The 24714-nt window shown below is 70.2% G+C and overlaps 2 protein-coding genes across 3 annotated transcripts; one reads left to right on the top strand and one right to left on the bottom strand.

Moving 5' to 3' along the window:
* The first annotated feature begins 4312 nt into the window (after positions 1-4312).
* On the top strand, positions 4313-19501 carry TONSL (tonsoku like, DNA repair protein). Its single transcript, XM_075141006.1, has 25 exons — positions 4313-4380; positions 5138-5233; positions 5338-5480; positions 5553-5745; positions 5861-5990; positions 6085-6256; positions 6350-6464; positions 7490-7635; positions 7711-7863; positions 10638-10763; positions 10870-11053; positions 11174-11238; positions 12260-12349; positions 12450-12522; positions 12623-12786; positions 12879-13011; positions 13124-13844; positions 13951-14101; positions 14196-14274; positions 17020-17327; positions 18274-18415; positions 18494-18666; positions 18747-18820; positions 19033-19166; positions 19247-19501. Exons 1-25 carry the CDS (start codon positions 4350-4352, stop codon positions 19438-19440), a joined length of 3990 nt encoding a protein of 1329 aa, XP_074997107.1. The 5' UTR covers positions 4313-4349; the 3' UTR covers positions 19441-19501.
* A 55-nt stretch (positions 19502-19556) lies between these two features.
* VPS28 (VPS28 subunit of ESCRT-I) lies at positions 19557-23470 on the bottom strand. Of its 2 annotated transcripts, XM_075141010.1 has the most exons (9): positions 23336-23470; positions 22806-22834; positions 22608-22645; positions 20590-20679; positions 20386-20491; positions 20207-20308; positions 20055-20108; positions 19875-19966; positions 19557-19790 (listed from the first exon to the last, which is right to left on the bottom strand). In XM_075141010.1, exons 1-9 carry the CDS (start codon positions 23370-23372, stop codon positions 19673-19675), a joined length of 666 nt encoding a protein of 221 aa, XP_074997111.1. In that variant the 5' UTR covers positions 23373-23470; the 3' UTR covers positions 19557-19672. The 2 variants fall into 2 exon arrangements, with proteins under 2 accessions (XP_074997111.1, XP_074997113.1); XM_075141012.1 differs by lacking the exon at positions 22608-22645 and having other exon boundaries at positions 23336-23465.
* Between the last annotated feature and the right edge of the window lie 1244 nt (positions 23471-24714).

Genomic DNA, 24714 nt, shown 5'->3' with positions numbered 1-24714 from the left:
GGCACTGGGCTGGGTGCAAGGGGGATGCTGGGAGGCACTGGGCTGGGTGCAAGGGGGATACTGGGGGCACTGGGCTGGGTGCAAGGGGGATACTGGGAGCCACTGGGCAGGGTAAGGGGGATACTGGGAGCACTGGGCTGGGTGCAAGGCGGATACTGGGAGGCACTGGGCTGGGGGTTACTGGGGATACTGGGGGCACTGGGTGGGGGGGTTACTGGGGATACTGGGAGGCACTGGGCTGGGGGTTACTGGGGATACTGGGAGGCACTGGGCTGGGTGCAAGGGGGATGCTGGGAGGCACTGGGCTGGGTGCAAGGGGGATACTGGGGGCACTGGGCTGGGTGCAAGGGGGATACTGGGAGCCACTGGGCAGGGTAAGGGGGATACTGGGAGCACTGGGCTGGGTGCAAGGCGGATACTGGGAGGCACTGGGCTGGGGGTTACTGGGGATACTGGGGGCACTGGGTGGGGGGGTTACTGGGGATACTGGGAGGCACTGGGCTGGGGGTTACTGGGGATACTGGGAGGCACTGGGCTGGGTAAGGGGGATACTGGGAGGCACTGGGCTGGGGGTTACTGGGGATACTGGGAGGCACTGGGCTGGGTAAGGGGGATACTGGGGGCACTGGGCTGGGTGTAAGGGGGATACTGGGAGGCACTGGGCTGGGGGTTACTGGGGATACTGGGGGCACTGGGCTGGGGGTTACTGGGGATACTGGGGGCACTGGGCTGGGGGTTACTGGGGATGCTGGGAGGCACTGGGCTGGGGGTAAGGGGCATGCTGGGGGCACTGGGCTGGGGGTAAAGGGGATGCTGGGGGCACTGGGCTGGGTAAGGGGGATACTGGGGGCACTGGGCTGGGTGCAAGGGGGATACTGGGAGGCACTGGGCTGGGGGTTACTGGGGATACTGGGGGCACTGGGCTGGGGGTTACTGGGGATGCTGGGAGGCACTGGGCTGGGGGTAAGGGGCATGCTGGGGGCACTGGGCTGGGGGTAAAGGGGATGCTGGGGGCACTGGGCTGGGTGTGAGGGGGATACTGGGAGGCACTGGGCTGAGGGGTACTGGGGTTACTGGGAGGCACTGGGCTGAGGGGTACTGGGGTTACTGGGAGGCACTGGTCTGGGGGTTACTGGGGGCACTGGGGCAACTGGAATGGGGGTTACTGAGAGTCACTGGGCTGGGGTTTCTGGGGGCACTGGGAGGCACTGGGCTGGGGGTTACTGGGGATACTGGGGGCACTGGGCTGGGGGTTACGGGGATTACTGGGAGTCACTGGGCTGGGGGTTTCTGGGGGCACTGGGAGGCACTGGACGGGGGATACTGGGAGCAGTTGAGGCGATCTGAGGATACTGGGAGCATCAGTGAGACTGAACTGGGATCTCAGACTGGGGGTACTGGGAGCACTGGGCTGCATGGTGGCGAGACTGGGATGGGGGGCACTGGGAGTACCGGGGGGCCATGGGGGCCACTGGCCTGAGCGTAGCGGGGGTACTGGGGAGCACTGGGAGCCACTTGAGGCTACTGGAGTGCACTGGGTGGTACTGGGGGCACTGGGGCCACTGGACTGGGGTTTACTGGGGAGCACTGGGAGCTACTGGAGTGCACTGGGAGCACTGGGGCCACTGGGCTGGAGGGCACTGGGAGCTACTGGAGGCTACTGGAGTGCACTGGGAGCACTGGGGCCACTGGGCTGGAGGGCACTGGGAGCTACTGGAGGCTACTGGAGTGCACTGGGAGCACTGGGGCCACTGGGCTGGAGGGCACTGGGAGCCACTGGAAGCTACTGGAGTGTACTGGGAGGACTGGGGCCACTGGGCTGGGGAGTACTAGGGAGCACTGGGAGCCACTGGAGTGTACTGGGGGCACTGGGAGCTACTGGTGGCTACTGGTGTGTACTGGGAGCACTGGGCGGGGGGGCACTGGGAGCCACTGGAGTGTACTGGGGGCACTGGGAGCTACTGGTGGCTACTGGTGTGTACTGGGAGCACTGGGTGGGGGGGCACTGGGAACCACTGGAGGCTACTGAAGTGTACTGGGGGGTACTGGTGGCAACTGGGCTGGGGGGTATTGGAGAGTACTGGGAGCCACTGGAGGCGACTGGAGTGTACTGGGAGCACTGGGAGGTACTGGAGGCTACTGGAGTGTACTGGGAGGTACTGGGAGCTACTGGAGGCTACTGGAATGTACCGGGAGGTACTGGGAGCACTGGGGGCCACTGGGCTGTGGAGCACTGGGAGGTACTGAAGGCTACTGGAGTGTACTGGGAGGTACTGGGGGCACTGGGGCCACTGGGCTGTGGAGCACTGGGAGGTACTGGAGGCTACTGGAGTGTACTGGGAGCACTGGGCGGGGGGGTACTGGAGGGCACTGGGAGCCACTGGAGACTACTAGAGTGTACTGGGAGCACTGGGCTGGGAGGTGCTGGGAGGTACTGGAGGCTACTGGAGTGTACTGGGGCCACTGGGCTGGGGGTTACTCGGAGCCACTGGAGGCTACTGGAGTGTACTGGGAGGTACTGGGAGCACTGGAGCCACTGGGCTGGGGAGTACTGGGGAGCACTGGGAACCACTGGAAGCTGCTGGAGTGTACTGGGAGCCCTGGGGGCACTGGGAGCTTCTGGTGGCTACTGGTGTGTACTGGGAGCGCTGGGCAGGGGGGTACTGGGGAGCCCTGGGAGCCACTGGAGGCTACTGGAATGTACTGGGGTGTACTGGGGCAACTGGGCTGGGGAGCACTGGGAGCCACTGGAGGCTACTGGAGTGTACTGGGAGCTACTGGGGCCACTGGGAGCCACTGGAGCCTACTGGAGTTTACTGGGAGGTACTGGGAGCACTGGGGCTGCTGGTCTGGGGGGTACTGCAGAGCACTGGGAGCTGCTGGATGCTACTGGTGTACTGGGAGTACTGGGCTGGGGGGTACTGGGAGCACTGGGAGGTACTGGAGGCTACTGGAGTGTACTGGGAGCTACTGGAGTGTACTGGGATGTACTGGGAGCCACTGGAGGCTACTGGAGTGTACTGGGAGCACTGGGGCCACAGGGCTGAGGGGCACTGGGGCCACTGGGAGCCCCTGGACACTACTGGAGAGCACTGGGAGGTACTGGGGAGCACTGGGAGCCACTGGAAACTACTGGAGGCTACTGGAGGCTACTGGGATCACTGGGACCGCTGGGGTGGGGAGCACTGGGAGCCGCTGGAGGCTATTGGAGGCTACTGGAGTATACTGGGATCACTGGGGCCGCTGGGGCCGCTGGGGTGGGGAGTACTGGGAACACTGGGAGCCGCTGGAGGCTACTGGAGTGTACTGGGAGCACTGGGGCCACAGGGCTGAGGGGCACTGGGGCCACTGGGAGCCCCTGGACGCTACTGGAGAGCACTGGGAGGTACTGGGGAGCACTGGGAGCCACTGGAAACTACTGGAGGCTACTGGAGGCTACTGGGATCACTGGGACCGCTGGGGTGGGGAGCACTGGGAGCCGCTGGAGGCTATTGGAGGCTACTGGAGTATACTGGGATCACTGGGGCCGCTGGGGCCGCTGGGGTGGGGAGTACTGGGAACACTGGGAGCCGCTGGAGGCTACTGGAGTGTACTGGGAGCACTGGGGCCACAGGGCTGAGGGGCACTGGGGCCACTGGGAGCCCCTGGACGCTACTGGAGAGCACTGGGAGGTACTGGGGAGCACTGGGAGCCACTGGAAACTACTGGAGGCTACTGGAGGCTACTGGGATCACTGGGACCGCTGGGGTGGGGAGCACTGGGAGCCGCTGGAGGCTATTGGAGGCTACTGGAGTATACTGGGATCACTGGGGCCGCTGGGGTGGGGAGTATTGGGAGCACTGGGAGCCGCTGGAGGCTACTGGAGTGTACTGGGAGCACGGGGGCCACTGGGAGCCCCTGGACGCTACTGGAGAGCACTGGGAGGTACTGGGGAGCACTGGGAGCCACTGGAAACTACTGGAGGCTACTGGAGGCTACTGGGATCACTGGGGCCGCTGGGGTGGGGAGCACTGGGAGCCGCTGGAGGCTACTGGAGTATACTGGGATCACTGGGGCCGCTGGGGTGGGGAGTACTGGGAACACTGGGAGCCGCTGGAGGCTACTGGAGTGTACTGGGAGCACGGGGGGCACTGGGAGCACTGGCCGGGGTAGGCGGGGCCGCCACGCTTCCCAGCATCCCCGCGGCCGGGCGCGGGCCGGACCGGCAGGGGCGGGTTCTCCTCCCTTCGCTGGCCAATGGAAGCGGTCACCTTCCGCCCTTCCCCGCGCCGATTGGCTCAGAGGGGCGGCGCGGCGGCCAATAGGAGCGGCGGGCCGGGGCGGGCGGCCTGTGGCGGCGGCGGCGGGCGATGAGCGCGGAGCGGGCGCGGGAGATCCGCCGTGAGTGCGGGGCCTGCCCGGGGCCTCCCCGGGCCGGGGCCCCCCGGAGACCCCGGGCCCTCCCGCCCCTTCCGGGCCACCTCAGGCGGCCCCCCCCCCCCGCCCCGTGTCACACACCCGGGCCCCCCTTTAACCCCCCCCCCCCCGCCCCGGTGCCCCCCCCCCCCCCGTGTCACACACCCGGGCCCCCCTTTAACACACACCCCCCCCCCGCCCCGGTCCCCCGGTGCCCCCCCGTGTCACACACCCGGGCCCCCCTTTAACACCCCACCCCCCGCCCCGGTCCCCGGTGCCCCCCCCCCCGTGTCACACACCCGGGCCCCCTTTAACCCCCCCCCCCCGCCCCAGTCCCCCGGTGCCCCCCCGTGTCACACACCCGGGCCCCCCTTTAACCCCCCCGCCCCGGTTCCCCGGTGCCGCCCCCCCCCCGTGTCACACACCCGGGCCCCCCTTTAACCCCCCCCGGTGCCCCCCCCCGGTGCCCCCCCCCGCTTCCCAGCCCCTTCCCCATCTCATCAACCCCTTTATCCCCCCCCGTGTCCTCCCCCAAGCTCCTCAACCCCCCCTTCGGGCTCCCCCATGCATGGGGGGGCTGCAGAGACACCCCCCACCCCACCCCCCCCACCGGGCTCAGCGCCGGGCCGGGGGGGCACGGGCTGGTTTTGGGGGGTCCCCGGGGAGGTTCCCCAGCAGCCCAGGGCTGGGGTTGGGGGTGGGGGGGTCCCACCAGGCTGAACCCCCCGCCCCCCCCCCCCAGAGCTGCAGAAGGCGAAGGAGAAGGCCCAGCGGGGTGGGAACCTGGTGGAAGAAGCCGCGGTTTGTAACCAGCTCGGGGAGATTTTGGCCAGCCATGGTGCGTCCTCGCGGCCCCGCGCGCCTCCCACCTGCACCCCCGTATTTTGGGGGGGGGGGAAGGCTCCCGCTTCTGACACCCCCCTCCCCTTCGGTCGCCGGCAGGACGCTACGAGGAGGCTCTGGAGGAACATCGGCAGGAGCTGCGGTTGCTGGAGGGAGCCGGGGACAGCATCGGCTGCGCCGTGGCTCACCGCAAGATCGGCGAGCGCCTGGCCGAGCTGGAGAGCTACGAGGCGGCGCTGAAGGTGTGTGGGGGGGTCTAGATCTTGGGGAGGGGGTGGCGTAGAGTTGGGGGGGGTCTCACGTCTCCCCAACAGCACCAACGGCAGCACCTGGAGCTGGCTCGCTCCCTCTCGGATGACACGGAACAACAACGCGCCTGGGCTACCATCGGCCGGACGTACATGTTCATCGCCGACAGCCGCTCGCCGGGGGAGGCGGCGCCGGCGTTACGCCAGGCCGAAGGGGCTTTCCGTACCAGTTTGGCCATCGTGGAGGAGAAACTGGAAGGTGAGGTTGCGCCGGGTGAGTTCAGAGGGACGTCCCAGCCCCGGTGGGGTCTCCTGGGGTCCCTGGGTTCCCCAGGGAGCTTCGCCGCTACCGGGAATCACCGTTTTTTCACCAGGAACCGTGCCGAACCGGGAGCTGGCGGAGATGAGGACGCGGCTTTACCTCAACTTAGGGTTGGTTTACGACAGCCTGAAGGAAGCGGCCAAATGCGACCACTACATCAAAAAAAGCATCTTCCTCTCCCAGTAAGGAGGCGCAGGGCGGGCAGGACCCCCCCCCCCGACCCCCCGGCAGTGGATTTAGGGGGGGCTCCGGCACCGACGGGGGTTCCATTTGCAGACAGGGGGGTTTTTACGAAGATCTTTACCGCGCTTACTTCAACCTGGGGAACATCCACCTGCGGGAGGGCGAGCACTCCGGGGCCCTGCGCTGCCTGGCCCGGGCGCGCGACTGCGCCCGCAAAATGAAAGAAAAGGCGATGGAGAGCGAATGCTGCGGCAGCGCGGCCCAGGTGGGTGCTGGGGGGAAGGCGGCTCCGGATTTTTCCCCGCGTTCCCCCGGGATTTGGTGCCCGTTCTGATGGGTGTCCCCCGCTGTCCCCCAGGTCCTGCTGAGTTTGGGGGACTTTGCGGCCGCCAAGCGCTCGTTGAAGCAAGCCTACGTGTTGGGCCCGCGGCAGCCCTGGCAGCGAGACCTCGTCCGCTCCAACCTGCGCTACGGTGAGCGGGTGACGGCGTCCCCAGGGGAGGGAAAATGTCCCCAGGGGAGGGAAAATGACCCCAGGGGCAGGACGGCGTCCCCAGGGGAGGGAAAACGTCCCCAGGGGGGGAAAATGTTCCCCAGGAGAGGGAAAATGTCCCCAGGGGCAGGACGGCGTCCCCAGGGGAGGGAAAATGTCCCCAGGGGAGGGAAATGTCCCCAGGGGAGGGAAAATGTCCCCAGGGGGGGAAAATGTCCCCAGGGGAGGGAAAATGTCCCCAGGGGCAGGACGGCGTCCCCAGGGGAGGGAAAACGTCCCCAGGAGGGGAAATGTTCCCCAGGAGAGGGAAAATGTCCCCAGGGGCAGGACGACATCCCCAGGGGAGGGAAAACGTCCCCGGGGGGGGGGGGAATGTTCCCCAGGAGAGGGAAAATGTCCCCAGGGGAGGGAAAATGTCCCTCCCCAGGGGCAGGACGGCGTCCCCAGGGGAGGGAAAACGTCCCCAGGGGGGGAAAATGGTCCCCAGGGGAGGGAAAATGTCCCCAGGGGCAGGACGACGTCCCCAGGGGAGGGAAAACGTCCCCGGGGGGGGGAAAATGCTCCCCAGGAGAGGGAAAATGTCCCCAGGGGGGGAAAATGTCCCCTGGGGCAGGACGGCATCCCCAGGGGAGGGAAAACGTCCCCAGGGGGGGAAAATGTTCCCCAGGGGAGGGAAAATGTCCCCTGGGGGGGGAAAACGTCCCCAGGGTAGGGAAATGTCCCCTGGGGCAGGACGATGTCCCTGGGTGGGGGGAGGAAGTGTCCTCCGGGGAGGGGAAACGTCCCCTGGGGCAGGACGATGTCCCCAGGGGAGGGAAAATGTCCCCAGGGGAGGAACAGCGTCCCCAAGGAGCTGCCGCCCCCCCCCAGCTCTGCGCTGTCCCCCCTTCCCTTTCCTGTGCTGCTGCAGGTCAGGGCTGGGAGGGGACACTCGAGGGGACACTGAGCCCCCCCCGGGGGTGGCTCTGGGGGTCCCCGAACGTGCCCTAACGGCCACCCCCGTAGCCACCAAGGTGACGCGGCTACAGGAGGCTCTGGAGGAGGCAGCGGCTAGTGACCCGCCGGTGGCTCTGGCCCTCTGCGAGCAGCTCGGGGACACTTTCTCCAAGCACGGGGACTACGGCCGGGCCGTGGAGTACTACCAGAGGCAGGTGAGCGGGGCCGGGAAGGGGTTTGGGGGGGTCTTGGGGGGTCGTTCTTGCTGATTGGGGCGTCCCCGGGGGCAGTTGAGCTTCGCCCAGGCGCTGCGGAGGCCGGCGGGGGAGTTGGCCGTCATCCACGTCTCGTTGGCCACCACCTTCGGGGACTTGAAGGACCACGCGCGAGCCGTCCACCATTACCGGCAGGAGCTGGCGCTGCACGGGGGCAACGCGCTGGAGGTGAGCTGGGTCCCTGGGGGGGGCTCCCTGGGTCCCTGGGGGGGCTCCCTGGGTCCCTGGGGGGGTCTCATTGGGTCCCTGGGGGACTCTTCAGGTCTTTTGGGGGGCTCATCAGGGTCCTGGGGGAAGTCCTTGGGTCCCTAGGGCAGCTTCTGGGGTCCTTGAGGGACTCTTCAGGTCTTTTGGGGGGCTCCCTGGGTCCCTGAGGTGCTCCCTGGGTCCCTGGGGGGTCTTATTGGGTCTTTGGGGGACTCTTCAGGTCCTTAGGGGGGCTCATTGGGGTCCTGGGGAGGGCTCATTGGGTCCCCGGGGGAAGTCCTTGGGTCCCTAGGGCAGCTCCTCGGGTCCCTGGGGGGGCTCCCTGGGTCCCTGCGGGGGTCTCATTGGGTCCCTGGGGGACTCTTCAGGTCCTTAGGGGGGCTCATCAGGGTCCTGGGGGAAGTCCTTGGGTCCCTGGGGCAGCTTCTGGGGTCCTTGAGGGACTCTTCAGGTCTTTTGGGGGGCTCCTCAGGTCCCTGGGGGGGCTCCCTGGGTCCCTGAGGTGCTCCCTGGGTCCCTGGGGGGCCTTATTGGGTCTTTGGGGGACTCTTCAGGTCTTTTGGGGGGCTCCCTGGGTCCCTGGGGGGGCTCCCTGGGTCCCTGAGGTGCTCCCTGGGTCCCTGGGGGGTCTCATTGGGTCTTTGGGGGACTCTTCAGGTCCTTAGGGGGGCTCATTGGGTCCCTGGGGGAAGTCCTTGGGTCCCTAGGGGGGGCTCCTCGGGTCCCTGGGGGGCTTCTGGGGTCTTTTGGGGGACTCTTCAGGTCTTTTGGGGGGCTCCTCAGGTCCCTGGGGGGGCTCCCTGGGTCCCTGAGGTGGTCCCTGGGGGGATCTCATTGGGTCCCCGGGGGACTCTTCAGGTCCCTGGGGGGGCTCCTCAGGTCCCTGGGGGGGGTTCCCTGGGTCCCTGAGGTGCTCCCTGGGTCCCTGGGGGGGTCCCATCGGGTCCCTGGGGGGTCTCATTGGGTCTTTGGGGGACTCTTCAGGTCCTTAGGGGGGCTCATTGGGGTCCTGGGGGGAGCTCATTGGGTCCCCGGGGGAAGTCCTTGGGTCCCTAGGGCAGCTCCTCGGGTCCCTGGAGGGCTTCTGGGGTCCTTGGGGGACTTTTCAGGTCTTTTGGGGGGCTCCCTGGGTCCCTGGGGGGGCTCCCTGGGTCCCTGAGGTGCTCCCTGGGTCCCTGGGGGGTCTTATTGGGTCTTTGGGGGACTCTTCAGGTCCTTAGGGGGGGCTCATTGGGGTCCTGGGGGGAGCTCATTGGGTCCCTGGGGGAAGTCATTGGGTCCCTAGGGCAGCTCCTCGGGTCCTTGGGGGACTCTTCAGGTCTTTTGGGGGGCTCCTCAGGTCCCTGGGGGGGCTCCCTGGGTCCCTGAGGTGCTCCCTGGGTCCCTGGGGGGTCTCATCGGGTCCCTGGGGGACTCTTCGGGTCCTTAGGGGGGCTCATCGGGGTCCTGGGGGGAGCTCATTGGGTCCCCGGGGGGAAGTCCTTGGGTCCCTAGGGGGGGTTCCTCGGGTCCCTGGGGGGCTCCTCGGGTCCTTAGGGGGGCTTCTGGGGTCCTTGGGGGACTCTTCAGGTCTTTTGGGGGGCTCATCAGGTCCCTGGGGGGGGGCTTATTGGGTCCCTGAGGTCCCTGGGGGGGCTCATCGGGTCCCTGGGGGGGCTCCCTGGGTCCCTGAGGTGCTCGGTGTGGGACCCCCACGTCCCCGGGGGGGCTCTGTGGCTCAGCGTGGGCCCCCCTGTCCCCGGGGGGGCTCCGTGGCTGGGCGTGGGCCCCCCACATCCCCGGGGGGGCTCCGTGGTTCAGCGTGGGCCCCCTCCGTCCCTGGGGGGGCTCCGTGGCTCAGCGTGGGACCCCCCTGTCCCCGGGGGGGGCTCCGTGGCTGGGCGTGGGACCCCCATGTCCCCGGGGGGGGGCTCCGTGGCTGGGCATGGGACCCCCCTGTTCCCCGGGGGGGCTCCGTGGCTGGGTGTGGGACCCCCCCCGTCCCTGGGGGGGCTCCGTGGCTCAGTGTGGGCCCCCCACGTCCCCGGGGGGGCTCCGTGGCTGGGCGTGGGCCCCCCCACATCCCCGGGGGGGGCTCCGTGGCTGGGCGTGGGACCCCCTGTCCCCGGGGGGGCTCCGTGGCTGGGCGTGGGACCCCCCTGTCCCCGGGGGCTCCGTGGCTCAGTGTGGGCCCCCCACGTCCCCCGGGGGGGCTCCGTGGCTGGGCGTGGGCCCCCCCACATCCCCGGGGGGGGCTCCGTGGCTGGGCGTGGGACCCCCTGTCCCCGGGGGGGCTCCGTGGCTGGGCGTGGGACCCCCCTGTCCCCGGGGGCTCCGTGGCTCAGTGTGGGCCCCCCACGTCCCCCGGGGGGGCTCCGTGGCTGGGCGTGGGCCCCCCCACATCCCCGGGGGGGGCTCCGTGGCTGGGCGTGGGACCCCCTGTCCCCGGGGGGGCTCCGTGGCTGGGCGTGGGACCCCCCTGTCCCCGGGGGCTCCGTGGTTCAGTGTGGGCCCCCCACGTCCCCGGGGGGGCTCCGTGGCTCAGTGTGGGACCCCCCCGTCCCCCGGGGGGGCTCCGTGGCTGGGCGTGGGCCCCCCCACATCCCCGGGGGGGGCTCCGTGGCTGGGCGTGGGACCCCCCACATCCCCGGGGGGGCTCCGTGGCTGGGCGTGGGCCCCCCCACATCCCCGGGGGGGGCTCCGTGGCTGGGCGTGGCCCCCCCCGGGGCCGGGCGCTGACCCCCGGCGCTGCGCAGGAGGGGAAGACGTGGCTGAACGTGGCGCTGGCCATGGAGGAGGCGGGCGAGCCCCCGGCCCAGCTCCAGCCCTGCCTCCAAACCGCGCTGCAGCGGGCGGAGGCGGCCGGAGACCCCCGGCTGCAGGTGAGGGGGGGGGGGGGGCGCCAGGGGGTCCCCAAGTGTCATCCCCCCCCCCCTCCAGGCTGAGGTCTGGGGACCTGCCCTTCTTCCTCCTCCTCTTCCTCCCCAGCGCCAGATCCTGCGGCGTCTCCACTCGCTGCAGCTGCGGGACGGCGACGCCGAGGCCGCCGCCGGCACCATGGCGCGGCTGGGGGGGCTGGGGGGGTCCGGCGAGGAGGAGGAGGAGGAGGAGGAGGAAGAACCGGAGAGCAGCGAGGCCCAGGATGAGAGCGAGCTGGAGCTGTCGGAGAGCGGTGAGGGGGCTCGGGGGGGGCCCTGGCAGCGCCCCCACGGGGGGGTCTCCCTGATGTGGGGGGGGGTCTCCCTGACGGGGGGGGGGGTGTCTCCCTGACGGGGGGGGGGGTCTCTTGCAGAGGGGGAGGAAGACGAACTCGAGGGCTACAGCAAGAGCGTCCCCGGGCGCCGGCGGATCAGCAAGGTGAGAGGGGCGGGGTGTCCCCCCGACACCCCCAAATTGGGGTGGGGGTCTCCCCATGAAACCCCGAAGAGGGGGGGGGTCTCCCCTTTCCGCTCACACCCCTAAAGAGGGGGGGGGGTCTCCCCATGACACCCCCAAGAAGGGGGGTCTCCCCCTTCCCCTCACACCCCCAGATTGGGGTGGGGGGGTCTCCCTGTGACACCCCCAAAGACGGGGGGGGGGTGTCTTCTCGTTCCCTCAACACGCTGCAAAGAGGGGTGGGGGATCTCCCCTTCCCCCGACACCCCCAAAGAGGGGGGGTCTCCCCCTTCCCCTGACACCCCCAAAGAGGGGTGGGGGGGGGTCTCCCCCTTCCCCTCACACCCCTAAAGAGGGGGGAGTGTCTCCCCATGACACCCCCAAGAGGGGGGGTCTCCCCCTTCCCCTCACACCCCTAAAGAGGGATGGGGGGGTCTCCCTGTGACACCCCCAAAGATGGGGGGGGGGGTGTCTTCTCCTTCCCTCAACACCCTGCAAAGAGGGGTGGGGGGGGTCTCCCCATTCCCTGACACCCCGAAAGAGAGGGGAGTTTCCCCCTTCCCCTGACACCTGTAAACAGGCGTGGGGGGGTCTCCCCATGACACCCCTAAACAGGAGTCGGGGTCTCCCCTTGACACCCCCAAAGAGGGGTGGGTGCATCTCCCCCTTCCCCTGACACCCCCAAAGAAGGGTGGGGGGGGTCTCCCCTTCCCCTGACACCCCCAAACAGGGCTGAGGGGTCTCCCCCTTCCCCTGACACCCCCCGAAGTGGGGTGGGGGGGGTCTCCCCTTCCCCTGACACCCCCAAAGAGGGGTGGGGGTCTCCCCCTTCCCCTGACACCCCCAAAGAGGGGTGGGGGGGTCTCCCCCTGACACCCCCAAACAGGGCTGAGGGGTTTCCCCCTTCCCCTGACACCCCCCAAAGAGGGCGGAGGGGGGGGTCCCCCGGGTGCTGGGCTGTGTCCCCGGGGGTCCCCACCGTCCCCCCTCCCCGTGCCGGCAGTGGAACCGGCGGAACGAGCGGGGCGAGACCCCCCTGCACCGCGCCTGCATCGAGGGCGACCTGCGCCGCGTCCGGCTCCTCCTCACGCAGGTGGGTGGGGGGGCTCCCCCTCACTTGGGGGTTTTGGGGGTCCCCCACGGCCCCTTGGCAAAGCCCGCCGTGACCCCGTGTGTCCCCCTTCTTTTTCTAGGGGCACCCCCTGAACCCCCGCGATTACTGCGGCTGGACCCCGCTGCACGAGGCCTGCAACCACGGGCACCTGGGTGAGTGGGGGGGGGGGGGGCACCGGCAGAGCCCCCCGGGGTGCCGGCAGAGCCCCCCCGCACCCCACCACCACCACCCCCCCCCCCTCCTGTCCCCCAGAGATCGTCCGGCTGCTGCTGGAACGGGGGGCGGCGCTGGACGACCCCGGGGGGCCGGGCTGCGAGGGCATCACCCCCCTGCACGACGCGCTCAGTTGCGGCCATTTTGAAGTGGCCGAGCTGCTGGTGAGGCGGGGAGCGTCGGTGACGGCCAGGAACGCCAGGGTGAGGCGCCGGGACGCGGGCGGGGGGGGCACCGGGGCGGCGGGGGGACACTAGGGAGAGCCTTGTGTGTCCCGTCCCCCCCCAATTTGTAGGGCCTGACGCCGCTGGGGACGCTGGAGGAGTGGGCGAGCACCTACAGCCGGGAGCTGGACCAGGAGACGCGGCTGCGGTGCCGGGCGGCCGAGCGCCTGCTCAAGGAGACGGCGGCGGCGGCGGCGGGACGAGGTGGGACGCGGCGCGGCGATGCCGGCGCCCCGCCTCCCCTCCGCGTTTTTAGTTTTATTTTATTTTGAGGGGGGACGCCGGGGTTGGGCTAAGGGTGCCGGCGTCCCCGCAGCCCCGCCGCAGCTCTGCCAAGACTCGCCGCTGTTTGACGCCGAGCTCACCCAGCGCCAAATCCCGCAGCCGCGCTCGCCGCCGCCGCCGCCGGATGGCGAGATGTCGCCGCTGAGGCCGGTGAAGAAGCGGCAGCGGGTGCCGGGGTTTGGCAGGCAGGAGGGAGCGCGGCCGGAGCCGGCCGAGTACGAAGCCGCCATCCGGGGCCTCGGCAGCGCCAAGTCCCTTCTCGGCGGCGGCACCGCGACGGCGTGCCGGCAACCGGCACCGCGGCCGGCCCTCATCCCGGCCGAGCAGTACCTGGAGGAGGAAGATTGGCTGGAAGACGACCTGGGGGAGTCCCGGGGGGGCCGTAAGCGGCCGCGCCGGGAACCCCAGGAACCGGTGACCGCTTCGGGGGACAGCACGGGGTCGGAGAGCGACGGTGGGGGCCCTGCTCCGGCCCGGCATCAGCCGCGGCGCCGCCGGAGCGTGCAGAGCCGGCTCACCCACCTCGTGGAGAGGGTCCCGCCGGGGCGCTCCCAGGAACGCCGACCCCCCGAGGCGGCTGGGACCCCCATTCCTGCCGAGGCTGAGGCTGAGGGGAGCCCCCCCTGCCTGCCTGCGCCGCTGCCTGCACCGCTGCCTGCGCCGCTGCCTGCGCCGCTGCCTGCCGTCCTGCCGGCTCTCCGCGTGCGGGTCCGGGTGCAGGACAACGTCTTCCTCATCCCCGTACCCCAAAGGTGAGAACTTTGCCCTCCCCCCCCCCATCCACGTCCCCTTTGGGACCCCCATGCCGGGCGGCGGCGGCGCTCACCGGTGACCCTCCCGGTTCTGCCGTCGCGGCAGCGAGAGCCGCGCCGTGGGCTGGTTGGCGGAGCGGGCGGCCGAGCGGTATTACCAAACCTGCGGGCTGCTGCCGCGGCTCACCCTCAAGAAAGAGGGGGCTCTCCTGGCCCCCCAGGACCTGGTGGGGGACGTCCTGCAGAGCAACGAGGAGGTGAGCGCCAAGCCCCGGACCCCCGCCCCGCGCCGGGCGTTGCCGCCGGTGGGAGGCGCCGGTGGTGCCATCGGCGACGGCTCTGGCGTTGCAGGTGCTGGCGGAGGTGCGGTGCTGGGACCTGCCGCCCTTGGCCGAGCGGTACCGCAGGGCTTGCCAGAGCCTGGCGGTGGGTAAGGACCCCCCCCGGCCCCTCCCCGGGTGGGGGGCGAGGACCCCTGTCCCCTCCCTGTCCCCTCCCTGTCCCCTGTGCCAGCCCCTTGGGGACCACCCCCCCGAGGGACAGGGTTGGGGGTCCCTGTGCCTGGGGGACCCCCCGTCCCCTCCCCAGGTGGTGGGTGAGGACCCCCGTCCCCTCCCTGTCCCCTGTGCCAGCTCCTTGGGGACCACCCCCCCGAGGGACAGGGGAGTCCTGTGTTTGGGGGACCCCTGTCCCCTCCCCGGGTGGTGGGCGAGGACCCCTGTCCCCTCCCTGTCCCCTCCCTGTCCCCTCCCTGTCCCCTCCCTGTCCCCTCCCTGTCCCCTCCCTGTCCCCTGTGCCAGCCCCTTGGGGACCACCCCCCCTAAGGGACAGGGGAGTCCTGTGTTTGGGGGACCCCTGTCCCCTCCCCAGGTGGTGGGCAAGGACCCCTGTCCCCTCCGTGTCCCCTCCTTGTCCCCTCCCTGTCCCCTGTGCCAGCCCCTTGGGGACCAACCCCCCCTTCCCGAGGGACAGGGCCGGGGGAGTCCTGTGTGTTTGGGGGACCCCTGTCCCTTCCCCAGATGGTGGGCGAGGACCCCTGTCCCCTTGGGGACCCTCCCCACCGAGGGACAGGGTTGGGGGTCCCTGTGCCTGGGGGACCCCCCCATCCCCTCCCCAGGTGGTGGGTGAGGACCCCCTGTCCCCTCCCTGTCCCCTGTGCCAGCCCCTTGGGGACCACCCCCCCAAGGGACAGGGGAGTCCTGTGTTTGGGGGACCCCTGTCCCCTCCCCTCCCTGGATGGGGGGCGAGGACCCCTGTCCCCTCCCTGTCCCCTCTCTGTCCCCTTGGGGACTCTCCCCACCGAGGGACAGGGTTGGGGGTCCTTGTGCCTGGGGGACCCCCCTGTCCCTCCCCAGGTGGTGGGCGAGGACCCCCTGTCCCCTCCCTGTCCCCTTGGGGACCAACCCCCCCTCCTCCGAGGGACAGGGCCTGGGGAGTCCTGTGTGTTTGGGGGACCCCCGTCCCCTCCCCGGGTGGTGGGTGAGGACCCCTGTCCCCTCCCTGTCCCCTTGGGGACCCTCCCCACTGAGGGACAGGGTTGGGGGTCCCTGTGCCTGGGGGACCCCCCCATCCCCTCCCCAGGTGGTGGGTGAGGACCCCCTGTCCCCTCCCTGTCCCCTCCCTGTCCCCTGTGCCAGCTCCTTGGGGACCACCCCCCAAGGGACAGGGGAGTCCTGTGTTTGGGGGACCCCCATCCCCTCCCCTCCCCGGGTGGGGGGCGAGGACCCCTGTCCCCTCCCTGTCCCCTCTCTGTCCCCTTGGGGACCCTCCCCACCGAGGGACAGGGTTGGGGGTCCCTGTGCCTGGGGGACCCCCCCGTCCCTCCCCAGGTGGTGGGCGAGGACCCCCTGTCCCCTCCCCTCCCTGTCTCCTCCCTGTCCCCTTGGGGACCAACCCCCCCTCCTCCGAGGGACAGGGCCGGGGGAGTCCTGTGTGTTTGGGGGACCCCTGTCCCCTCCCCGGGTGGTGGGTGAGGACCCCTGTCCCCTCCCTGTCCCCTTGGGGACCCTCCCCACTGAGGGACAGGGTTGGGGGTCCCTGTGCCTGGGGGACCCCCTCGTCCCTCCCCAGGTGGTGGGCGAGGACCCCCGTCCCCTCCCTGTCCCCTGTGCCAGCCCCTTGGGGACCACCCCCCGAGGGACAGGGGAGTCCTGTGTTTGGGGGACCCCTGTCCCCTCCCCGGGTGGTGGGCGAGGACCCCTGTCCCCTCCCCGTCCCCTCCCTGTCCCCTGTGCCAGCCCCTTGGGGACCAACCCCCCCTTCCCGAGGGACAGGGCCAGGGGAGTCCTGTGTGTTTGGGGGACCCCTGTCCCCTCCCCGGGTGGTGGGCGAGGACTCCCTGTCCCCTCCCTGTCCCCTCCCTGTCCCCTCCCTGTCCCCTCCCTGTCCCCTGTGCCAGCCCCTTGGGGACCACCCCCCCAAGGGACAGGGGAGTCCTGTGTTTGGGGGACCCCTGTCCCCTCCTCGGGTGGGGGGCGAGGACCCCTGTCCCCTCCCTGTCCCCTCTCTGTCCCCTTGGGGACCCTCCCCACCGAGGGACAGGGTTGGGGGTCCCTGTGCCTGGGGGACCCCCCCCATCCCCTCCCCAGGTGGTGGGTGAGGACCCCCTGTCCCTTCCCTGTCCCCTGTGCCAGCCCCTTGGGGACCACCCCCCCAAGGGACAGGGGAGTCCTGTGTTTGGGGGACCCCTGTCCCCTCCTCGGGTGGGGGGCGAGGACCCCTGTCCCCTCCCTGTCCCCTCTCTGTCCCCTTGGGGACCCTCCCCACCGAGGGACAGGGTTGGGGGTCCCTGTGCCTGGGGGACCCCCCCCATCCCCTCCCCAGGTGGTGGGTGAGGACCCCCTGTCCCTTCCCTGTCCCCTGTGCCAGCCCCTTGGGGACCACCCCCCCAAGGGACAGGGGAGTCCTGTGTTTGGGGGACCCCCGTCCCCTCCCCAGGTGGTGGGCGAGGACCCCTGTCCCCTCCCCGTCCCCTTGGGGACCCTCCCCGCCGAGGGACAGGGTTGGGGGTCCCTGTGCCTGGGCCCTGGCCCCGTCAGCAGGACTAGGGGGTCCCCAAGGGGGGGCTCAGGGCTCCCCAGGGTGGGGGGGGGGGAGGTCCTGCTGGGGGGGTCCCCAGGGCCACCGAAGGCCACCGAAGGCCACCGAAGGCCACCACCCCCTTCCCTCCCGGCAGAGCCTCACCCGCTGCTGCTGAAGGTGACGGAGCTGCAGGAGCAGAGCCCGGGGCTGGGGGTCGCGGGGGGCCTGGCCCTGCGTCCCCCCCACCTCCCCCCGCTGCTGCGAGCCCTCAAACTGCAGGCGCCGCTGCGGCAGCTCCGGCTACGCGGTTGCGGTTTACCCGACGCCGCGGCTACCGATCTGCTGGCCACGCTGGCCACCCTGCCTGCCCTCACCCTCCTCGACCTGGCCGGGAACCGCCTCGGCGCCCAGGGGCTGCGGCAGCTCCTGCCCCGGCTCCCCGGCACCGCCGGCGCCTTCCAGGTGGGGCTGGGGGGGACGCGGTGGCGGGGAGGGGGGGGGGTGGCAGCGGCAGCCCCGGCTCCGTCCCCGGGGGACCGGGGAGTCCCGGTGCCGGCCTTGCCCGGCTGAGGGGGGGGCGTCGCGGTGTGGGGTGCCCAGCCGGTCCCCCCCAACCCCTCCTTTGTCCCCCAAATCTCTTCCTTGCCTCCTAAACCTCTCATCTGTCCCCCCCAAACCTGTCCTTTGTCCCCCCCAAACCTGTCCTTTGTCCCTTAAACCTCTCCTCCGTCCCTTAAACCTGTCCTTTGTCCCCTAAACTTGTCCTTTGTCCCCTGAATCTCTTCATCCGTTCCCTAAACCCCTTGCCTGTCCCCCAAATCTCCTCCTGGTCCCCTAAACCTCCCGTCCGTCCCCCCTTAAACCTCGTTCTCCATCCCCTAAACCCCTCGCCCATCCCCCAAACCCGCCCTGTGCCCCCCAAACCCGCCCCCTGCGCCCCCTAAACCCGTCCTTCACCCCCTAAACCCGTCCTTCACCCCCTAAACCCGCCCTTCGCCCCCCAAACCTGCCCCCTGCGCCCCCTCAACCTGTCCTTCGCCCCCCAAACCTGCCCTTTGCCCCCCAAACCTCCCTGCTCCCCCCAAACCCGCCCCCTGCGCCCCTAAACCCGCCCTGCGCCCCCCCTAAACCCACCCTTCACCCCCCAAACCGTCCTTTGCCCCCCAAACCCGCCCTTTGTGCCCCCTAAACCCACCCTTCGCCCCCCAAACCTGCCCCCTGCGCCCCCTAAACCCACCCTTCGCCCCCCAAACCCGCCCCCCAAACCTGCCCTGCGCCCCCCCTAAACCCGCCCTTGGCCCCCCAAACCCGCCCTGCGCCCCCCCTAAACCCACCCTTCGCCCCCCAAACCCGCCCTGCGCCCCCTAACCCTCGCCTCCGTCCCCCCACCCCTCGCCCGTCCCGGCAGAGCCTGGAGGAGCTGGACCTGAGCCTGAACCCCCTGGGCGACGCCGGCTGCGAGCCCCTGGCGCTGCTGCTGCAGTCCTGCCCGGCGCTCGCCACGCTGCGGCTGCAGGCCTGCGGCTTCACCCACGCCTTCGCCTTCGCGGGTAAGCGGCCGCGGCAACCGCGCCGGCAGCGCCGGCCGCCGGCGCGGTTTTAACCGCCTCCGACGGTTTTGTTGCCAGGAGCCGCCCGGCTGCAGACGTTGGCTTTGTCCTGCAACGCCCTGGGGCCGGCGGGGCTGCAGCGGCTCCTCGGCAACCTGCCGTGCCGCAGCCTCGGCCGGCTGGAGCTGGGCTCCGTCGCCGCGCCGGGACCCCAGCCCCTCACCGGGGCCCTCGGCAGGTACCTGGCGCAGGTGAGGGCGGTCCCGGGGGTGGGGGGCACACGGAGGGGGGACACGCGGGGTTGTGCCGCTACCGGCTGCCCTTCCCGCAGGAGGGCTGCGCCCTGAGCCACCTCACGCTCTCCGGGAACCGCCTGGGCGACGGCGATGTCCTGGAGGTGGCCAGGTGAGGGGACATTGGGGGGGGGGACATGTTTTGGGGGGGACGGGTGGGGAGGGGGGCGGTCCTGGCGTCGGGATCCTCACCCGCCGCCTCCCAACGGAGACCCCGCGCCGGCTCCGGCATGGGGACACACCGGGGATGGAGGGGACCCCCTCTGGGGACAAGGGGACCCCCTCGGGGACAAGGAGGGACCCCCTCGCTATCTCCACCCGCAGGTGCCTCCCCGCTTGCCCGGCGCTGGTTTCCCTGGATTTCTCGGCCAATCCCGGGATCAGCGCCGCGGGGCTGCGGACGCTGCTCTCCGCCCTGGAAGAGAGGAACCAGGGGCTCCAGTTCCTCAGTCTGGCAGGTAGGGCAGCGGCGCAGGCAGCGGTGCGGGCAGCGGCGCAGGCAGCAGCGCGGGAGCTAACGGCAACCCCTTCCTCGCAGGCTGCTCCGTGCAGGGTCCGTTGGACGACGCGACTTGGGCCAGAACCGCCGGCAACGTCCGGGATCTCCGGCTCTGCGGTCGGCACGTCAGCCGGAGCGACCAGCGAGACGCCGGCAAAGCCTGGCGCGGTCCTGCCGGCACGGCACTGGGCGCCGTCACGCGGCACCGTAAGCTCTTCTGTAAGAGCCTCTAAAGCACCGGCGTCGCCGGCGTCTTGTGGTTTTAACCGGCGCGGCCATTACACACCGTATTTATGAACGCGGCTGCTGCTTTTTGGGGTCCCGGCGTCGCCGGCGCTCGCGAAGCAGGTGATGGACCCGTGATTTATTGTCCCCGGCTTCCTCTTAACACCAGTAAGGACTGGGAGGGGACTGGGAGAAGCTCGAAATGGGAGGGAACGGCGGTGCCGGCGCGTGCCGGATGGCTCAGGAGTGGAGGAAGCGGTTGAAGGCGTTGTAGGCAGATTCCAGGTCGAACAACATCTGCCGGACCTGGGAATCATCCAGCTCATCCGACGCCGACATCCCGCTGAGCGTCTGGAGCCTGGGAGAACGGGGGGGCTGCGTCAGCGGCACGCCGGCACCCCAAAAACGGTGCCGGTAACGGTGCCGGCGCCCCGGCACTCACCACTGGTTGACTTTCTGCCTCCCCTCGAAGTCGGGGGGCAGGTGGCTCATCCGGTTCATCGTCTCCATCAGCTCCCGTAGGTCCGGCTGGATCTGGGGAGGGAATTCGGGATGAGCCGTCGCGCCGGCGTCGCCAAACCGGGGCTCGCGGTGCTGCTCGCGGCCCGTGGATGAACCCTACCTCGTCCATGGCTCGGATCTCCAGGCGTAGCTTGTCCATCACCGTGATGAAGAGCTGCGAGAGAGGGAACGTTCGGCTCAACCGCGACCCTTCCCGCCCCCCCCCAAACCCACCGCAGCCGAGTCCCGGCACGCCCCCCCCCGGCACCGTACGGAGACAATATCGGCGATGCAGCGGTTGAGGTTGCCCTTGTCGTCCTTGATGGTGATGGGCCGGTCCTCCTTGATCCTCTCCATGGCCAAGGGGCAGTCGAGCTGCGGGGAGACGAAAGCGTGAGCGACGCAACCGGTAACCGGTTTGCGCCGAGGGTACCGGCAACGCCACGGCTCACCCGGAACTTGCGGCAGAAGTCGTCGATGGAGCTGATCTCGGAGCCCTGCACTTGTTTGAGGGCGGCTTTGAACTGGACCAGGAGGCGGGAGCAGGCGGCCGTGTACCTGGGGAGGGGGCAGGGGGAGCGGGCAGGGAGGCGAGGGAGCCCCCCCGGGGGGGGCCCTCCCGGCTGCCGTCGCCCCGCTGGGCGTCGAGGACTTACTCGTTAGGGGAGACGCAGTCCTTGATGTAGGCCTTCTCCAGAGCCTGCAGCGTCTTCACCACCGCAAAGAGCTCGGCCATGTTGTCGTACCTGCAACCGCAACGGGGACCGCGGTGGAGAAGGAGGAGGGGGGGATCGCGGTGGAGAACGGGGGACCATGATGGAGAAAAGGGGACCACGATGGATGAATGGGGGACCGCGATGGAGAAGGGGGGACCACAACGGAGAGAAGGGGACCACGATGGATGAATGGGGGACCGCGATGGATGAACAGTGTCTCAGGAGGGACCACGATGGAGAACGGTGTCTCAGGAGGGACCGCGATGGAGAAGAGGGGACCATGATGGAGAATGGGAGACCACGATGGAGAAGGGAGGACCACGATGGAGAGAAGGGGACCATGATGGATGAATGGGGGACCACGATGGAGAACGGTGTCTCAGGAGGGACCGCGATGGAGAAGAGGGGACCATGATGGAGAATGGGGGACCACGATGGAGAACAGTGTCTCAGGAGGGACCACGATGGAGAAGGCGGGGGACCACGATGGAGAAGGGGGGACCACGATGGAGAGAAGGGGACCATGATGGATGAATGGGGGACCATGATGGATGAACAGTGTCTCAGGAGGGACCACGATGGAGAAGGGGGGACCGCAACGGAGAACGGTGTCTCAGGAGGGACCACGAAGGAGAAGAGGGGACCGCAGCGGAGAAGGGGGGGGACCACGGTGGAGAACGGTGTTCCAGGAGGGACTGCGATGGAGAAGGGGGGACCACGATGGAGAGAAGGGGATCATGATGGATGAATGGGGGACCATGATGGATGAACAGTGTCTCAGGAGGGACCACGATGGAGAAGGGGGGACCGCAACAGAGAACGGTGTCTTAGGAGGGACCATGAAGGAGAAGAGGGGACTGTGATGGAGAAGGGGGGACCGCGATGGACAGCGGTGTCCCAGGAGGGACTGTGATGGAGAAGAGGGGACCATGATGGAGAATGGGGGACCACGATGGATGAACAGTGTCCCAGGAGGGACCACGAAGGAGAAGAGGGGACTGTGATGGAGAAGAGGGGACCATGATGGAGAATAGGGGACCGCGATGGGACAATGGTGCCCCAGGAGGGATTACAACGGAGAGAAGGGGACCATGATGGAGAACTGGGACCCTGATGGAGAATGGTGTCTCAGGAGGGACCACGATGGAGAGAAGGGGACCGTGATGGGGAGCAGCGTCCCACGAGGGACTGCGATGGAGAATGGGGGACCATGATGGAGAGAAGGGGACTGTGATGGGGAGCAGCGTCCCAGGAGGGACCATGATGGGAGAATAGGGGACCATGATGGACAACGGTGTCCCAGGAGGGACCGCGATGGAGAAGAGGGGACCACAATGGAGAGAAGGGGGACCGCGATGGATAACAGTGTCTTAGGAGGGACCACTATGGAGAAGAAGGGACCGTGATGGACAACAGTGTCCCAGGAGGGACCGTGATGGAGATTTGGGGACCGTCATGGAGATTGGGGGGACCGTGATGGAGATTGGGGGGACCATGATGGAGATTGGGGGGACCGTGATGGAGATTGGGGGGACCGTGATGGAGATTTGGGGACCGTCATGGAGATTGGGGGGACCGTGATGGAGATTGGGGGGACCGTGATGGAGATTGGGGGGACCGTGACAGAGATTTGGGGGGACCGTGACGGAGAATGGGGGGACCGTGACGGAGATTTGGGGACCGTGACGGAGATTGGGGGACCGTGATGGAGATTGGGGGGACCGTGATGGAGATTTGGGGACCGTGACGGAGAACGGGGGCCCCACGATGGAGAACGGGGGCCCAGGCAGCGCTGTGATGGAGAAGGGGGAGGAGATGGAGATCGCCGTCCCAGGAGGGACCGCGCCGCGGTCTCCCCGCCGCCCTCCGTCCGCGTCCCGGGCCCCTGCCCGCCGTGGGGGGGGCCATGCCGGGGGCCCCCCGGGGCTCGTGTCCCCCCCTCCCGGGGCCGGACTCACTTCTCCCTCTCCCGGGCCGTCTTGTAGAGCTTCACCTCCTGCCGGGACAAGGGAGGAGACGGACGGCGGCTCAGCCCCGGGGGAGGGCGGCTCAGCCCCGGGGGAGGGCGGCTCAGCCCCGGGGGAGGGCGGCTCAGCCCCGGGGGAGGGCGGCTGCCGGTGCCCTGCCCCGGGGTGGGGGGGGGGGGCCGCACTCACCTCGTACAGCTCCGGTTTGTTCCCGGGGGCTGCAAAGGGAAGGGGGGCGGCAGCGTTAGACGGGGGCTGGCGAACACCGAGACCCCCCCGGTAGCCCCGGGACCCCCCCCGGTTCCCTGCCTGGTAGCCCCGGGACCCCCTGGTGTGCTGCCCGGTAGCCCCGGGACCCCCCCCAGTAGCCCTGGGACGCCCCCCCAGTAGCTCTGGGACCCCCCGGTGCCCTCCCCCACCCCCCCCCCCACGTAGCCCCGGTCGTCCCCCCGGTAGCCCTGGTCCCTCCCCGGTGCCCCCCACCCCCCCCCGGTAGCCCCGGGACCCCCGCGGTCGTCCCACCGGTAGCCCCGGTCCCCCCCCAGTAGCCCCGGGACCCCCCGGTGCCCCCCCCGGTAGCCCCGGTCGTCCCCCCGGTAGCCCCAGGACCGCCCCGCTCCCCCGCCTGGTGGCCCCGGGACCGCCCCCCGGTAGCCCCGGTTCACCACCCCCCCCCGAGGCCTGCCGGGAGGAGCGGGGCCCGGTCCCGCCGGTCTCACCTCCCATCCCGGGAGGACCCGCGATACCGTGAAACATCCCGGCCTCGCCCGGAGGGGTCTGGGCCCCCCCCTCCCCGCTGCCGCCCCCGCTCCCGGTGAAGCCGCCTTCGGCTTCCGCAAAATGGCGGCGGTTCGGCGCTCGGCTGGTGACGCCTGGCGGGGCGGGGCGCTAGGCGGGAGGGGCGGGGCTGAGCGGCTTTGGGGCGGGGCGCTAGGCGGGAGGGGCGGGGCTGAGTGGCTGTGGGGCGGGGCGCTAGGCGGGAGAGGCGGGGCTGAGCGGGGCGGGGCGCTAGCCGGGAGGGGCGGGGCTGAGCGGCTTTGGGGCGGGGCGCTAGGCGGGAGGGGCGGGGCTGAGCGACCTTGGGGCGGGGCGCTAGGCGGGAGGGGCGGGGCTGAGCGGGGCGGGGCGCTAGGCGGGAGGGGCGGGGCTGAGCGGCTTTGGGGCGGGGCGCTAGGCGGGAGGGGCGGGGCTGAGCGGCTTTGGGGCGGGGAAAAGCCGCGCGTTTTGGCGGGAAAAGCGGGTGGTTTTGGCGGGAAAAGCCGCTCCGAGGGGCCGCTGCCCCCCCCCCCCCCCCCCCCCCCCCCCCGCCCCGGGTCTGGCGGGGTCTGGGGGGGGCCCAGCCCGGCAGGGAAGGGCTGGGGGGGGGCGGGGCTGGCGGGGGGCGAGGGGGGGCGCTGGGGGGGGGGTGGCCGCGGCAGGGACCCACGGCCGGGGGGAGGGGGGGGGCAGGCGGGGGGGGGGAGCGCTGCGGGCGCTGGAAACGAGGAGGAAGAGGAGGAGGAGGGGGACAGGGACGGGGACGGGGACGCTGTCCTCGGGCGGCCCCGCGGGCGGGGCAGGGAGCGCCGTGAGGTGGCAGCTGACGCAGCCCGCGGGCACCATAAACCCCCCGATAGCGGGGGGGGGGGTCAAGGCCGGGCGATCGGCGTTCGCTCGCCGCGCCGGGGTAAAGGTAACGGGCGAACGAGCTCCCGAGCCGGGCGAAGCTCGTTGACCTTCGCCGCGGGGCAAAGCCGTAAAGCGCCGGGCGCGCGCCGGGGTTCACGGGGGGGTTGGGTCCTGTGCCGGTAACCGGGGCGGTGCTGGTTGTGCCTAGGGAAGAGACAACAGCGAAATACGGGAAGGGAAGAAACGCCGGGAAAAGCCGTCGGCGTTTCCGAGGATTTCCAGCATCAAGATGGCGTCGAGATGATGTCACGATGATGTCGAGATGTTTGCTTTTTCGTAAGCGCGTTCCCACACGAGTACGCGCTCCGGGCGCGGGGGGCGGTGAAGGAATCCGCTTTTCCCGTGGTTTCGGAAAACGCCCGTGCCTGGGGCAGCCTGGCAGCTCCGCCGGGCGCGGGTGCCACGGCCACGGGCGACAACCGTCCCACCG

This window comes from Calonectris borealis, chromosome 2 (assembly GCF_964195595.1).
Source record: "Calonectris borealis chromosome 2, bCalBor7.hap1.2, whole genome shotgun sequence".
Lineage (NCBI taxonomy): Eukaryota > Metazoa > Chordata > Aves > Procellariiformes > Procellariidae > Calonectris > Calonectris borealis.
Note: the sequence above shows the minus strand (reverse complement) of the source record. Positions and strands in the feature narration are given on the sequence as shown.

Excerpts from the sequence above, each read along its gene's own strand:
- TONSL (XM_075141006.1), top strand. The coding sequence starts at position 4,350 with ATGAGCGCGGAGCGGGCGCGGGAGATCCGCC. Across the intron at positions 5,234-5,337 it reads GGAGATTTTGGCCAGCCATG|GACGCTACGAGGAGGCTCTG; the intron begins GTGCGTCCTCGC and ends GGTCGCCGGCAG. Across the intron at positions 19,167-19,246 it reads CCAGTTCCTCAGTCTGGCAG|GCTGCTCCGTGCAGGGTCCG; the intron begins GTAGGGCAGCGG and ends CCTTCCTCGCAG.
- VPS28 (XM_075141010.1), bottom strand. The coding sequence starts at position 23,372 with ATGTTTCACGGTATCGCGGGTCCTCCCGGGATGGGAG. Across the intron at positions 20,492-20,589 it reads GACTGCGTCTCCCCTAACGA|GTACACGGCCGCCTGCTCCC; the intron begins GTAAGTCCTCGA and ends CCCCCTCCCCAG. Across the intron at positions 19,791-19,874 it reads AGGCAGAAAGTCAACCAGTG|GCTCCAGACGCTCAGCGGGA; the intron begins GTGAGTGCCGGG and ends CCGTTCTCCCAG.